Genomic DNA, 16479 nt, shown 5'->3' with positions numbered 1-16479 from the left:
GACCAGGGGGTGAAAACTCACAGAATAGGCTTGGCCCTGGCTGCCCTGACACCAACCTCTGCAGCATTCTGGCAGCGAAGGGTCAGAACCCTGAACCAAGGGTCTGGGGTGATGACCCAGCCTCCAGGGATGCCTGTATCACCCAAAGACAGAGAAGGAGGAATAGAGAGCTTTGCCCAGGATGCCAGCAAGGACCAAACCTCCCAACTCTGTCCACCATCAGAAGGTCCCTGAGATACTATGCTGTATCAAGAAACAGAACAAAGGGAAGATCAGGGCTGGGAGAGTTTGCAAGGCTCAGAATTTTGCAGAAGGTAAGATGAATGCCCAGAGAGAGTACAGAACTGGCCCTGAGTTAGTGACACATGTCAGCCCAGACTCAGGGCTCTCTCCTTCCCTTCTCCACCTGCCCTCTGTCCATACATCCCGGAAGGGGAAGAGGCTCTGCCACTGAGCAGGCTGCACAATGCATGGGCCTTGAATCTGCATAGTCTCAGGCACCTTCAAATGCATCTTTCTCTCAAAAGCCTTGTAAGGCCAGGAGGGTAAGACCACCATCTCTGTTTTACTGATGGGGAAACTGAGGTCCAGTCAGTAAAAAGGACTCGTGGTTTTGTGGTCATACAGAGTAGGCAGGACTAGGACTCTGTCCCTAGTACCAACATCACAGTGTCTGTTGTGGCCTGAAATATGGGATGATCAGCCAGATCAGCCAGCTCCAAGCAAGCCCTAGAGTCCCAAAGCCCTACCCCTAGCCCCCACCATTGCTGGCTCAGGCACAGCTTGTCCCTTCATCTAAAAGCCTCCCTGTGTGAATCTGGGCATGTGGTATAAAAGTTTCCGAATAAGAAGGAAAGTAAGTCCAAGTGGCCTAGAGACCAGGTCCCAGCCTACAATCATAGCCATTCACCTAACACCAGCGTCCACTCGGCCCCTGACTGGGTGAGTGACCTCAGGCATGTCCTGACCTCTCTCTCAGTCTTCACTTAGAAACCCAGAGGACTGGAGCAAGAAATCTCTAGGGGCCTCCTAGGATGTGCACAAGTGTGCCTGGTCCATGACTCTATTGAAAACACCAAGCCTGAAGTAGGCAGTACTTACCCTGGGGAGACCCAACCAGCTATCCCCCCTCCACCTGACCACTAGGGCACCAGGCCCTGGAGGATCCCTGTCCTACCAGGCCAGCTCCTGCTTGCCACTCCCAGAAACTGACCCTTGATCACACTTCCCCCACCCACCAGCAGTGACCTCCAGAGATAACAGCCCTTTCGTGGGGTTTATATTGACTTTTAAGGACAACATCAATAGTGTAAGGGCAGCTGTGGTACAACCAAGAGAACTTGGGCTCTAAAGTCAGAGGGCCCTGGTCAAATCCAATTACTGCCACTTATCAGTTATTTCCCTCTCTGAGCCTCAGTCTCCCCATTTGCAATACAGGTACAATGATGCCTCCTTCTATTAAAGACTGCTGTGAGAACTGAATGAGATGAACTATATAAAGCATTTGGCATTCGGTAAATGTCACTTCCTTTTTCCTACTATAACAACCAGAATAACAAAAAACAAAACAAAACAAAAAACAATAACCAAGAGGTCATGATTCCTGCCATCTCAACCACTCATATCGCAGCCAAGAACCCAGATTAAACCGAGACCTCCGAGCAGCTGAAATGGAGCTGTGAATATCTGAAGAGGATTTGGATACAGCGGATATCAACTGTTTTCCCAGGACGGCCAAGAGGGAGTAGACAATGAGTCAGAACCAATGGGTGTCAGGCCCCTTCTGCCACCTGCACTGCGTGACCTTTGGTAAATCGCTTTCCATTTCTGAGCCGCCGGTGTGTCATCCTGACAGGGATAACAATAATTACCTCAAAGGGCTGTTGCAATAAGGGACTAGACCATATCAGGTCTTGCAAATTGCAGAGCGCCCCACAGGCTAGAGGGTCAAAATTGTTTCCATTCTCAAAGCAGTAAGAGGAGAGGGCTAGAATGGGAGCCCAGGAGGCAGGGGGAGAGTTGGTGGAAGGCTCTGCAGGACGGAAAAAGAGGGACCTGCAAGGAGGAAGAAGGGAAAGCAGGGGCCCAGACTCATCAGCAGCTGGCCAAAGCCCTTCCCAAGCTGCCTTCTGCCACCCACCTCTTCCCACCCATCATGTCCAGCTCCTTTCCTCCCAACTAGACCCTCTGCAACTGATCCCTGCAAACCCCCACCAGTGGCCTTTGCCTACTTTGTTCTTGCTGCCTGCCAAAACCCTTCCCACTTATCCCTCAGAGCCCTGCTAAATGTCACCTCCTCTAAAATCTCACTCAACCCAGGGACAGAAATGCCCCATCTCTCCTCTGCTTCCTAAGGGTACCCACCAACTGCTTTTCACACACCCGTCTTGCCTTTCCAGGTGGCAAGGACTTTGAGGGCTAGAACTGGTCTCCAGACCCTGCAGGTGCACAGCAACTGTGCCCCTAAATGACATGAGCCTACCCACACCTACCCCAGGTGACACTGCATGTGAGAAAGGCCCTGGTGAACAGCTTCCAGGAGCTGGAAGAGGCAGGTGGAAGTGAGCACCCTACCCACACAGTTGAGGCTGGTCTGGCACAGGAGACCCTTTCAGCAGGTTAATTACCTCTCCCTCCTTCTGAGGCCTGTCCTCTTTCTCTGTGCACCTGGCCCTTCGTGAACACGTAAGGTCCCTGGGTGAGTGGGTAGGGGCAGGAAATGCACACAGGACCGAGGGTCTTGAGACCTCCCAGCTCTTCAGCGGCCTGGGTGTGGCCCCCCTTCTCAGCTGTGCCAGGTGGACCCCTCCCACCCAGCTCTCAGGCTTGGTGTCCATGACAGAATGACTGTCCTCAGCTCAGTGGCTGTGACTTGCCATCTCAGCAGCTTAGGGGTCTGGCCCAGGCACAGTTGGCTTGCTTTAGCCCAGCCCATGCCAGCTGCACTGCGAGAGGACAGCAGGTAGTCAAGCACCCAGCTGGTATGGGCCTATCTAGGGCCTCATTTGCCACCTCTCTTTCTAAGTCAGCAGACACAGCTGAGCAGCTCCTGTTACCCCTCCCACAGTCCAGGGAAGACGATGCAGGCACAGGGTCTTCGACTGAGAGCCAGGAGCCTCAGGTGATGCTGCCAACTGTGCCATTAACTGACCCTTCACTTCTCAAAGTTCCCACACCTGTAAATGAGAAAAGGGTTCCAGCCCGTGGGCCCATCCCTTGGGTTGCCACAAGACAACAAAGGCCTAAGATGGCAGCAAGGGCCCTTTCCCTCTCTCCTCCACCTCCAGCTCCCACTGAGGCTAAGCCTCCAGATTCAGGTGTCTGCACAGGGTCTCCAGAGGAAGCGAGGCAGAGATCTACAGGACAGAATTTGGTTCCCTGTAAAGGGGCCTGTGGACAAAGAAGCAGGTGGCTCCCAGGGACGGGACCAGGGAGAGAGACAGAGTCAGTGGAAGGAAGTGGAGTCTCAGTGGTGGGCCCACTATTTCCATGACACTGGCATCCATGCCCCCGTGGGTCCACCTTCCATTGTCACCTTGGTCTCTTGAGACATTGCTGAAAATCTTCATTAGTGGGGCCTCTGCCCTAATCTGAATCAGTGTCAAAGTTCGGCTGGAGTTTGAGGAAGTTCCTCTTCTCCTGTTTCCCAGCTAAGCTTCAAAAGGTCTTAGCATGCTGGGTAGGAAGGACACTTACCCAACCCACCCTGCCTCACATGTGACCTGGGGGAAGATTCAGGTGAGAGAGGGCAAGTGAGCCACAAAGCCAGGGTGTCTGTGCAGAGACGGGAGCCCAGGGGTCAGGCTCCTGGTCTGGGTGGCTCTGTTCACACCTCATTATTCATTATTCTGGGCTGGCAGAGGCTCAGCAGAGTCCCAGGTAAGCTGACGAGCATCCCATGGACCCTTCCCATTCAGAACAGCACATTTAAACCTCCAAGAGCCCGTGATTCTCAAGGGGAACAGCCCCTGTTCACATCTCACCCCACGAACCACCCACCCCCGTGATTCCCCCCAGAGGGTCTTTGACGGGGTGAGCACTGCCCGCACTTGCTGGAACAGAAAGCTTGGTGATCTCTTTTCTCCATTACTGAGAGGAGCCTGGGGGCCTCCATGAAGGCTCAGCCCACCCCAAACCCACATCTGCTCTCCTGTTCTCAGATACCTGTTTCCTGACTCTGCCCTATCCCTTTGCTAGCGGATGTGGTGGCCTTCTCTGAGCGGTGACTGCCTTTTGGGGATACCCCATGTCCATACATATGTGATGGTGCAGCCCAGGCCTGGCCACGGCAATCACACCAGGAATGGCACCCAGCACCCAGCAGGCTGAGGAGCTGCTGGAGAAGGGCTCCCTTGAGCCCACCGTGCAGGAGGACCTTCCTGAGAATGCAGTTGGGACAGAGGAGCCAAAAGTGAAGAGACAAAAGAACAGACACCAATTCCCAAAGACAATGTCTGGGTTCCTGGATCCAGCCCCTCTTAAAGCCTGGGCTTCTGATAGGAATCAGTCAGTAGCTTTGTTTCTGCTTACACTGGCTGGGAATTGAGCTTCTGTCACTGTCTTTCCAACCAACACTCACAGTTGGCTTTTGTTTCAGGACTATTTGCACAAAGGAATCAACTATTTTGTTGCTGCCATTGCTTTTAATCTCTTGAGGAGAGTTACAAAGAGCCACAGAGTGACATGGTGTGGGTCCTGCCCAGTGTCATCCCTCACCCTCAGCACCTAGCTTGTGCTGTTCTGAAACTGTTTCAGCAAATGAGAAGCTAACACCTCTTCCAGACTTTCAAGACTGCCTTTGGGCAGCTGAACTTGCTGCTGTAATGAAGGCCAAGAATCTACTGCATGAAAAGGTTTTCACCCCCACTGGACCTTCTCAGGGCCTCAATGACCTGGCCAGGTCTGTGCTCCACTGAGGCACCAGAGCAGCCCATGCTCAGTGCTGCCCAGGTATGGTTCAGAGCTGGTCCTGACCCCAGGACCCTGAGCATCCTTGGGGCTTGTGAGAGCTCCCTGGGGAAAAGTTCTAGCCATGTGGTTTGAAAAGCAGCAAAGCTTGGCAAGCATGAAATCCTGCATGAGATTTACCGGAAGCAATTCGAGATCTTAGAAAAGAAAATAAACGGCTTGAAATCAAGTGGAAAAAAAACCTTCACAAGGCTTAGCACAGCCTGGGATAAACAAACCTCAAAGGTCTGTTTCTCGACTCTTCTTGGGGCCTCTGACAATGAAGTGGCCAGGCAGGCAGTGGTCGGCAGCACTCGGCTAGGTTTACATCTGTCCATGATGTCCTCACCCTGGCTCTGGTCTGGGTTAGGAATGGCCAACAGACAGGAGGCACTGACTTTGGTGCAAGGGCCAAAGAAGAGAAGCCTCCAGTGCCCAGGCATGAGTCAGAGAACCCTCACCAGGAGGGAGGGACGACTATGCCCTCTCCAACACACATCACAATCACATGCACATGTACACAATCAAGTCACCCTTCACACAATCTCCAACACAACCACCAACACCCATGTCATCTCACACCTGGCCATACAGTGTCACCAATCTCTCCCATCCGCACACACACTATCACACCACCACAAATGTACACATACACACGCTGTATTTGTAAAGAACTGGCTGGGTTTTCCCAGCCCACCACTCTGCTTCTCTCGAGCTGAACTGCAGTTGGTCCTGGAGACTCAGCTGTCTCTTTTTGCTACCAGGACATGTTTTCAATTGCCCAAAGTGGTAACAGATTGCCCTGAAATGGCATCAGAGGATTCTTTGGCAAAGCTGAATGTGAACCCCAGAACAGGAAGGCCCTCGGCGATCATCTGGTCCCAAGGTTTTTAAGCTGTGTATGCAGAGCTGGGGTTTCTCCAAAGGGGGGTCTCAGGGACAGTGGCTGGAGAGCAGGGGTTGGTGCTGGATTGGCAGGCTGGGGAGGGGGGCAGCAGGGGCCTCTCCCTCCCACCTCTGCCACTCTAATCAAAGTCATTCCGCTGCATCTGCTTCACACAGTGAGCTTGAAAATAAACTTATTTGGGTAAAACAATCAGATTTTGTTTTCATTACAAACATAGTTTAAAAAAGCACCAGCCTAACCCCTCCTGTTAGATAAAGAACCTAAGGCACAGGCTGGGTCAGCCACACGGCTGTGGGTGACTGAGCTGCGCTGAGGACCTAGGTATCCTGGTGCTCTTCTTGTGGTCAAGAAGTGAGTGCTTTCCTGTGACTTGCCACCCCACTGGGCTTCCCTGGACAAACCTAATGGAGCCTGAGGTGGGTGACATTTGCACCCAAGTGTCCAAATGTCTGTAGAGAAAGGCCTTTGCCGGCTGCTAGCCCCGGAGGCAGCAGGCAGAGGTGGGATTCCAGCCCCAGAACTGTTATCATTGCCCTGCAAATCACCGCAAACCTTCAGCAGAGCCTGGTATCCCTCAGAGAGCCAAGGCTGGAGGTGCCGGGATGCAGGGAGCGCCGCTGGAGTGCAGTGTGCCTGGCACGTGAGAGGAGCAGGCTGTTCTGGGGACTACTCTCTGGAAGGCCAGAGAATGGCTTATTCACGGGCGCACTCCCACATGCAGGAATGCTAGCACATCATCTGAAATAATTTCAGTGTGGCTGTCTCATGGGATCTGAGCAGTGCCACGACTGCCCGGGCTATTCCCATCCTTGCTGGCATTCCCGTCTTTCCTCTTCAGGAGTCTCCCCTGGGCTCCAGGTGGGGTGGGAGGGTTAGCTCCACTCAGATGCCCACATCTCCTGCAGCCCCTCGGGGGAAGCATGCAACAGTCAGGAGGGAGCACTAGAGGAGCCCCCAGGCAGCACAGGCTGCCCAAGGCCTGCCCTGTTCCTCACTTGAAGCCCTCAGTTTAACTACAAGCTTAAGTAAAGTTCTTTTGAACTTGAACAAATCAGAGAGAGCTGGGTGTCTTCTCAAGTACACCTCTGAACTGCATACCCCTGGGCGGGGCTTGGTCCCATGGCCCCTCCTCACCCCCCCAGTGGCACTCAGCACAAGATGCTCTCGGTTGCTCTGGACATGCCTGCCAAGGGTGAGTGTCACCACAGAAGCCCCATCAGGAATTGCTGGACATCCCTGTGGCTGTGCCTACTGAGATGGCAGCACGGCCTCCACCACAGGGCCCCAGGCCAAGGCTGCAGGCAAGGAAACACAAGAAGACACACAGAGCCATCTGAGCTCCTGGGATACGGTTGGACCAGCCGTGGCCATTATTCCCGGCTTGTACCCACTAGGAGCTGTGCTAAGCACAGCTACATCTTATGAGGCAGGAATTCCCACTCCCACTTTAGAGGAAGAAACTCCAGCTCTATTCAGAGGAGTAGAGAGTCAGGTCTAAAACCAACCAACTTTTTCCAAAGTTCAGATTTTCAAACAGCAAACCCAAAAAGCCAGCTCTAGGGCCAGATGGCCTGGGTGGGGCCCAAGGCCACCAGTTTTACTTGCTGTATAATCTTGAAGCCTACTCACCTCCCTCAGCCTTGCTTCCTCCTCTGAAAAACAGGGATGGTGACAGCACTCACAGCAGCGCCCACCTAACAGGGCTGCTGTGGACTCGATGCGTTCATGTGCAAAATGTTAAGGCAAGGGGCCTGGCACACGGCAAGCTTCACAGATGCTATCCTTACCACTGGCAATGAGACCTGCCTACACACTGTCGTCTTAGGTGAGGGGAAGGGGAGGCCACAGTGTAAGACAAAGCCCAATCCATGCCTGCCTGCCTGGCCCGAACACCATAGCAGGGCTCTATTTGGGCCCTCTGGGAGGCAGAGGCCTGTACTGCCCCAGGGGCCTTGACCATCTGCCTGCAGGACCCAGGGAAGGGCCTCAGATGTCCTGGAGGAACAGCTGGACTATGTGTGTGTGTCCATGTCTTTGTGAATTTTCGTGTGTCTGTGTGTGTGTGTCTCTGTGTGTGGCCATGTATGTGCATCTGTATATCTGTGTGTATCCATGTTTGTCTTTGTGTATGTGTGTTGGCAGGGGTGTGACTTCAGGCCCATAAGCATGAGGCTGTGCAGGTCCAGCAGGGCAGCATTCCCCACACTAATTCCCCACAGGTGCCCAGCTTGATTGGAAAGGGTAGGGAGGGGGAAGAAGCAGCCCTAGTCCCCCAGCTGTGCACAACATGAAGACTGGCCTGGGCATGGAACCCTGAAGCCCCTTTCAGATGGACAGGGCTACATGCAGGAGCATGCATGTAACAAGGCGCCCACTCCCGGTGACCACCAGAACTGACACACTCGAGCACAGAGCCCTAGACTCCCAGAGCCAGAGGGCCCCCACATGGATGGGGGCGCTGAGACTGGCATCATTGAGCCTGGCCCTCCTGAGAGTGCAGCTTCCCCTCAGGGAGATCTGGAGACTCCCACCCAACCCGTCAGCCCAGAAATGAGCCAAACCAGGAGCAACCCAGTCCTGGGGAGAAGGTGGTGCAGCTTATGGTCTCCATGCACGTGAGTCCACGCCAGGAATGAATCATATCATTATGGCAGGATTAGAAGTTGGAAAGCGCTGTGCACTCACACGCATTTAATAAGGTCAGAAGCAGCAAGCAGCAGGCAGCCTGGTGCACGAGGCCACAGAGCCCCCACTGTCCTCCCCCGAATCCACAGCAGAGGCCCCTGGAAACAGGGAGGGCGCCGACCAGACCCAACCAGGCTGGGAAAGAAGTGTCTCCTGCTGTGACCTCCCGCCCCTGGGCACCACAAGGCTACTCACCCTGCCTCCCCACTTCCCAGGGCCCACCTGCTGAGAGCTGTTCCCAAGTCCTCCCCCGCCTGCATCCCTCAAAGTAAGATTCACTCTCCCAGGACTCCAGGCCCCCAGGGCTCTGTCCTCTGCTTGAAAGTGAATGGGGCAATTGACTGTACTTTCCACAACCGTTCATGCGCTATTAATCTGCTACACTTCCTGGTGACATGCCCAGGTGACAAATACAGACAAAGAGGCCTAAAAAGCTCCTAGCAAATGAGCTTCATGGGGAAACTCCGGCTGTGGAGCAGGCTGGGGACCATGTTCCACCTGATACAGAGTCAGCATAGAGACCCTGCCGAAAGGGGTCAGGCAGGGGAGATTAGGACAAGCCGCCCTGCCACCTCTCCCTGCCTCCAGGGCCTCCTGGCCACCACCCATTCACCACCCAGGATGCCAGCCTTGTCCACGCGACTGCAGGGCTGCCTTGGTCTACAGCGAGGCCTTCCTGTCCTGAGCTCTAGAGGGCCCTCAGCCATCTCCTGGGTCTCAGCCTCAATTGTCCATCCCCTGCACAAGTGCCAGGGGCATCCCCCTGAGTGCTCAAGTGTGCACGCACTGCAGTTCCAGGCAAGCTCCTCAAGGGCTGGTGGCGTGTCTTTCAGGTTGTCCGCCACACACATGGTAGCCCTGAACATGTGTATATGTAGAATGCAACTACTTTCTCTCCTTTACCAGCAGACCTTCCCCTACTCCACTGCTTCATTCGTCCTTTCCACAACACTCACAGAGCCCTCAACATGTGCCAAGCACCATCCTGGGCTCTAGGGAGGCAGCAGTGAATAAGACAGACCAGCCCAGCCCCAGGGAGTTGAGGGAGAAAGATACTCACAGCTCTGTAGACCTGGACAGGATGGCAGAAAGGGTGAGCAGGATGCAGCCATAGGGGCCCACTTCAAACTGGGAGGGGGAGAGAAAAATGAGCTCCATCCCATTTGCACCTCCCTCTTCCCAGCCCCACACCTCTGTGGGAGCCACACCCCAGGGAGCAGCCTGCCCTGAGCCAACTGCCTCCAGCCCAGCCCTGGGGTTGCTGGGTGGCCCGAAGGCTGACCTCCTAAAGGACGGGACATTGGAACAGCCTGAATGACAATGACAGCAGAGCGAGGGTGATGCAGGGGCCACCACAGAGAGCATCAGTGACCTCAGAGTCCTCAAAACTCACAAGACAGCAACAGTCATGGCCAGCTCCATTATGGTGCAAGCATCTAATGGGCATTATCACCCCGAACACTCTAACAGTCCTGGGGACAGTACTATGATTACTGCCCTCTAGCATATGTGCAACTGAGGCTCAGAAACTGAGTGACCAGTTCAAGGCCACACAGCTTGTCAGCAGCACACTGGGACTCCAGGGACCTCTAATTCCAGATCCCTTACTCAGAAGAACTGTGCTGTGCTGAGAGCAGCAGAGAGCAGGTTTGGAGCAGAGTCAGGATCTGGTGAGGCGAAGGAGGCAGCCATGTAGATGCATGTCTTAAATTTATATATATATATATATTTCAAAACATCAACATTTTGGTATTTTGTTCATTGTGGATTTTTCTGATTAACTCTGATTTTTAAAAAAGATAGGTTTTGCTAATTTCTGACATTTTTGGCACCCCCTTAGATTTTGCATCCAAAGTGAGTCCTCCTCCCAACTCTGGTTTGGAGCTGGTGTCCCAGGGCCTGTCCGCCTAATTTAAATCCTCGCTCTGCCACTCCTTGCTATGTGACCATGGAAACACTCCGGGACTCCTCTATCCTCAGTCTTCTCATCTGTAAAAAGAGGGTAATAATCACAGCACCTACCCTTATCAAGTTGTGAAAATTACGTGAGTTAATCCTTATAAAGCAATTCAAACAGGGCCTGGCACCTATGTTAGCTGTTAAAACAAAGCTGGCTCTGCCCTGCCCATCTGTCCAGTAAGCCCAGTGGGCCACAGCCTACTGGCATCGGCCATGTCACTTCTGCTCCCCAGAGAAACACCATCCCCACCTGCAAGTCAGTGTGAAGGCCTCACTCATTCCACTTTGGAAACCATGAACTGTGACTGAAGACACCGCCTGTTATAATAGTCAGTGTTCCTTATGTGTAATCACATTTTGGACTTAAAATTAGAAAAAAAAAAATCCCAACTTGTTTCTCCTGGAACAGACAATGAAAATTATAAAACTTACCATGTTTACATTTTTGCCTTGGCTGCCAGGAAGCTCAGAGCCAAATATGGTGCTCTACTATGGTAACTATTGCAGCTCAAGCTTCTGATAAAATTACCTTTTCTTTTCCTCAAAATATACTCTTTATTGTCATCCAAGAATTCACTTGGTCAATCAGTCTTTTTAAAAAAATTGTATTGGTGAAATTTCTGTGCCAAGAGGATGCTCCTGGCTAAGGCTGTACTTGTTAACAAGGTGGATATGGATCTCTCCTCTTGGGGAAGTAACTTAGGGAAGAAAAAACAATAAGCAACTTGAAAAGGCCGGGAGAAGGGGTTCTGCCATGACAGAAATGCAGGCTCCTTCAAAAACACACAGGAAGGGCTCAACACAGACTTCAAGCTCCGGGAGGGAGTATCAAGGAAGTGTTTTTGGAGAAAGCGATGTCTGAACAGAAACCTAAGGGACAGTAAGGAATCAGAAAAGTGAACGTTGCTCCAAAACGAGAAGCACGTGCAAAGGTCCACAGGCAAGAGAGGGCAAGCTGACTATGCGGGGGCACAGCAGAGCCCTGAGGACATCATTTTCTTTTAAAAGCAACTTCCAATCTTTTTTTGGAAGTAGGAATGGAATGAATGAATCAACAACAATGTTAAATCAACCTCGTCTTCACTCTGTGATCTCAGGCCAGCCACTTCATTTATGCTGCCCTCAGTTTCCTCTTTGCAAAATAAGAATAATGAAGACCCACCTGGCCTATTTCCTTGGCTTATGGTGCACATTCTTGAGACAATGTCTGTGGAAGTGCTCTGACAATGGCAAAGAGTAATGCTGATGTCTCCCCCTGCACAGGAGGACGCAGGCTCAGGAGGACTTGGGTCACCAGCCCCTTGTCCCAGCTCTGCATGCTGCCTAGGGAAGTCACGAAGCTCTTGGTCTCGGTGTCCCTTTCCATAGAAAGCCTACCTAATCTGCCACAAATTTCCATCTCCCCTTGGACAGTCACAAAGTGTTCTTGGTCTCAGCTTCTCCTTCTAGAACTCTTGCCTACTTCTGCCATGGACATACATGCAGTCTGGGGCAGCTGCAGTACTTTCTTGGTCTGTGGTCTGTTTCCCCTTCCGCCAATGCCTGTAATGCCTACCTACCTGCAGTGAAGTAACAGACACAGAAGCCCACTGTAAACCCCAACTCTGTGTAAATTTGGGGAACTATTATTACATTTATGCCAGCGTTGCCCCCAGTCCTAGGAACACCCTCAAGGGGATCCCTTGAGCCCTGGACATGCCTCTCTGCAGTGGGTGGGGAAGAACCCTGCTTGAGGCTTCTTGCCCTTGCTGGAACACAACTAAATGGCATCAATATTCCATTTTGTTTTTTAAAACTTTTATTACAATTATCTCATCAAATTCAAGCTGCCAAGACATGGGAGGCCACAGGGCAACACGCCTGCATTGAAAGGCGAGGTCAGGCAAGGCGACTGGCCTGAGAACTGCCATCAGGGTCTAGAAAGTGGTGCCACTTGGGAAGAAGGGGCTATTCTTCCAGTGCTGCTCTGCACTCCATAGAGACCTGAGTCTACCAAGGAACTCCAATGGGAGGCAGAGGTGGGGGCATCCTCCAGCTGGCCAGGAGCCTGCCAGACACCTTGCCCAGAGGGTGAGCAGTAATGAAAACATAGCAAGGAGGCTATTTATTTTGGGCAAAGATGGCTTGGTATACATTTCCAGGCCTGGCACGAGGAACCCCTCTTAGGCCCAGGCCATGAAAAATGAATTTGGTGAGAGCAGTGCTGAGGCAGCTCAACTGCTTCCAGCAAAAACATGAATTAAACTGCAGGGGGAGAGCTGCCTTCCAGAGTGAGGAGGGCTGAATATTGACCGCCTGTACCAAGGACCAAAGCCAGGCGAGGAAGCGATTGCTTTGAGTCCAGAGGCATCACTGAAAGGAGGCCCCCTCGCCTGGAACAAATCCCACTCTCTGAACCCCTTCCACAGTCCCTGTCTTGGTTAGGCTTCATCAAAGCCCTGGGGTACAGGCTGAGGGGGAGGCTCCATCTCATAGACAAGGATGCAGAGGTCCTGGTGCTGAGGGGCCACCCCAGTCCATCAGTGGGCAGCTACAAGCCTCAGGATCTGTGGTCATTTGAGCAATCACCCTCAGGCTCCACCTTAGCCCCTGAAGCCTCACCAGTCACTTCCTTTTCCTGGCTCTGGTGGCTCCACGTTCTGCTTCAGCTGGGAGTGTGACCAGGTGATCCCATTCCTGGCCACCCTGACCAGATCCCACACACGTATGCCATCAGGCTCTGCTCGTCTCTCCTGTGACTGCTGCACTCTCACGACACTCCGGATCAACAGCAGGTCTCCTTTCTGCTCCTTCAGACTGCCTAGCACTGCATTTGGAAGACACCCTTCCCCACGTGTTTAAGGTTCTCCTTTGAGGACCACCCTTAGATGATGAAGAGCTGGAAGCTACCTGATAACTGCTCCATCTTCCATTTTCCAGATGAGGAAACTGAGACCCAGTGACTTTCCCAAGGCTACATATGACTAAGGAATAAGCCAGAGGAGGCCCCCAGGCCCCTGCTCCAGGCCTCCTCTGCCCAGGCCAGGCGGTGGATGCACCGCATCGGCAGATGGCCTACTGGATGACTCCAGTGAAAAACCAGAGCTGGGGACAGGCAGCAAAGGACAGACAGCCTGGGGCTCCCGATGCCCCGGCCAGCACTCCTTCTCCACCCACGTAGAAAGGGAGCCATCCTAATCCATGCTTTTGGGACAGGCCCTGAGGCCTCTCCCCGGGCTGAGGGGTGAAAGCACTTCAGGTGGATTGCCCCTCCGGTGACCTCACCTGCCTCCTTTTGTTCCTAGGGTAGGCCCCATTGCCTACCCAAGGGACATCTGGTGCTGCCAGGGCCTGATCATTTCCCAGGGCTGTGCCCAGGCCTTCAGGGTCTTTGGGAAAGTTCTGCGGAAGGCAGTCTGACAGCAGGAGCTTTAGTCCTGGTCCCATTTCCAGCAAGTTCTCCCACTCTCCGGCTTACCACCAAACCCTCCAGTGCCTTCTGTGGGGCCGAAAAGAATGGATCCCACATCCAGAAGGTCAAAGGGAAGGCAAGGTGAGGCTCAGGGACCAGCCAGCACACCAGGAGAGAAAGGTCTGTGTTCTTCCTCTGCTTCAGTCCTGACACACAGATGTCAGAATTGTGAGGCTTCGTAGTGGGGGTCTCAGAGGTCGCGGGTCCGCTGGCCTTAGCTCAGGCCACACCTGCCTTCTGTAATGCTTCCCTCTCATTTCTACATGTCTACAAGGAACCCATCTCAAGGCTGCCCTTAGAGCATCATTACAATGGCAATCCTAATGTCAACAACAGAACCTAACAACTACTGAGAACATCAAGCACAGCCCAGCTGCCCTAGGCTCTCTGCACGATGCTCTGAGGCAGGCACTGTTCTTTTGACCCACATTTTACAAATGAGGAAAGTAAGGTACAGAAGGATTCAGAAAGTTGCCTGAGGTCAGGGAGCTACTGAAGGGTGAATCTAGATTCAAAGCCAGGCCAACTGGCTCCAGAGACCGCGTTCTTTACCCCTGGAGTATGTAGCCCCTCCCCACAGAGCCTGTGATACCACAGCTCTGCCATGACTTCCCGGAGCCCTGCGATCTGCTGCTGTCTGGCCGTGGCCATGTCCTGCCCAGCTCATGGCCAGGAGTGGATGTACAACTCTCCTCTGGCAGGCTGGGGGGCTCCAGAGCCCCCACCCAGAGCAGCCCTGCCACCCCAGGGATACTAATCAAGGTGTGTATCACACTGCTAAGCCCTCCAACCCACCCAAGAAGCCGCTTTCTGGTTACCTCACCAGCTGGCCCCAGGACCCAATCCACTGACAAAGAGTTCCTGTATTCCAGTGGCGGCTGCTTCCACTCAGACAGAGAGAAAGCTCTGGTGACCTCCATCTAACAGCTGCTTCCTGTGTCCTGACCCCACCCGTCCAGCTCTGCTGTCGGTAGTCCCGGCTGTGGCTGCTACCTGTGCCCTGCCTCCAGGACCAGCTCTTGAGGATGCAATGGCAGGAGCCAGATCCCTCACCCCAAGTCCATTCTCCTCAGCCCCCAACGAGGGGCCAGCATCACTCCTTCCCAGCTTCCTCGCCATCCCAGGGTGGGGCGACAGGGAGAACAACTCCAGTTCACAGCATTGTTCCCACAATGAAATCAGAAGGCTTAGTGACGCACATCCCACAGGAGTAAGGCATGCTTCATACCTGATGAATGCTTTGTTGAAGAAAAGTCACCAGGTCCTCATAGCAGGTCAAACTGTGAAGCGTAAGCTGAGAAGACACAAACACTCAGGATGAGTGGCCCAAGCCCCGCGCAGTACCCCATCCTGAATTAGCTTCTGCTCCCTGGCTTTAGTAGCTACAAAATCCAACCTGGGAATGTCCCTGCGTCAGAGAGCAGCATCTCCAAGTCAGGGCTGAGAGGCACGGCCATACCTGTATGTGAGTGAAAGGCTGGCCGGTACCGCTGGAGTCGTCAGGGTTCAGGTGGCCCTACGGCAGCTCTGGGCCTGAGACCCCAGAATTCCAGCATCCTGTGTGGCCCAAACAGAGGAGGGCTGCACCCCATGGGCGAATCACTGATATCAGAGAGGAGGCTGGCAGGGAGGTGGATGAGGCAGGGGCCATATCCAAATCACAATAGCCAGGCCAGGTGGAAGCCAACAGGCCGTGTCCTGAGTTCAGCAGGAAGCAGCCCTTAGGAGTCTCCTTTGCTTTTTCAGGCAGGCCAGGAAAAAACACTTCAAGAGAAAACATTCAACAATGCGAGACCCTCAATTAGGGTCACAGGGCAACACGTGCCCAAACCGAGGTCAAATGAAACTAATTTGTTAAAACAAAAATTCTCAGTGAAGAGGCTGGCAAGAGGTAGCTGAAAAACCTCACTGTTCTTAAATTTTACAAAATACAAAAATGTATGTCTTCCATTATTTCCCCGATTGTGTATGACTTAGATCTGGCTTTATGGCTGGTGTTCCATGCTATTAAAGTTCCTCCCCACATTCTAACTTTCTCTCCCTCTCCTTACCACCCCTGCCCCACCCCCTCCCACAACAATCCTGGAGCAGATGCTAAAGAAAGAGGAAGAAGACACAGGGAAGCCCAGGGCTTCACCAAAAGGCATTCCATACAGACTTCAGCTCTGCACACCCTCGATGGGACAGGAAGCCAGTCAGCCTTTTGGCCGTAAAGCCAGCTCTAGCAGGCATCCCCAAAGCCACCCCACGTCTGTCCCCACCCTAATCCCAGGATGAGGATTCCTGGGACCTGGGCTGCGGAAGGCCAGCCTGTCCCCAGCTGAGGAAGGATTTACTTATATGAAAGGAGACAGTCCCCAAACAAAGCCAAAGTTTGCGTGATAATTTTCCAGAAAGTCGTACTGTTTCTAAGACTCCATCTGCTTTGTATTTCCCTGTTGGACTGAACTGCTGTGTTCTCGAAGCCCTAAAAAGGAAAGGAAGGTGCATGAGTCCTCTGAGTGGAGAGAAGGCGTGCCCTCCAGCCGGG

The 16479-nt window shown here is 53.1% G+C and overlaps 1 protein-coding gene across 5 annotated transcripts in view; it reads right to left on the bottom strand.

Moving 5' to 3' along the window:
- Window positions 1-16479, bottom strand: part of MINDY4 (MINDY lysine 48 deubiquitinase 4) — a 116461-nt gene that overhangs the window by 23397 nt on the left and 76585 nt on the right. For all 5 annotated transcript variants that reach the window (XM_004045263.5, XM_019031116.4, XM_063708443.1 and 2 more), the window contains 3 exons: window positions 16353-16416; window positions 15178-15243; window positions 9600-9667 (listed from right to left, as the gene is read on the bottom strand). In XM_004045263.5, the coding sequence (XP_004045311.3) occupies window positions 9600-9667; window positions 15178-15243; window positions 16353-16416 (198 nt within the window). The remainder of the gene's footprint in view (window positions 1-9599; window positions 9668-15177; window positions 15244-16352; window positions 16417-16479) is intronic.

This window comes from Gorilla gorilla, chromosome 6 (genome assembly GCF_029281585.2).
Source record: "Gorilla gorilla gorilla isolate KB3781 chromosome 6, NHGRI_mGorGor1-v2.1_pri, whole genome shotgun sequence".
NCBI lineage: Eukaryota > Metazoa > Chordata > Mammalia > Primates > Hominidae > Gorilla > Gorilla gorilla.
Note: the sequence above shows the minus strand (reverse complement) of the source record. Positions and strands in the feature narration are given on the sequence as shown.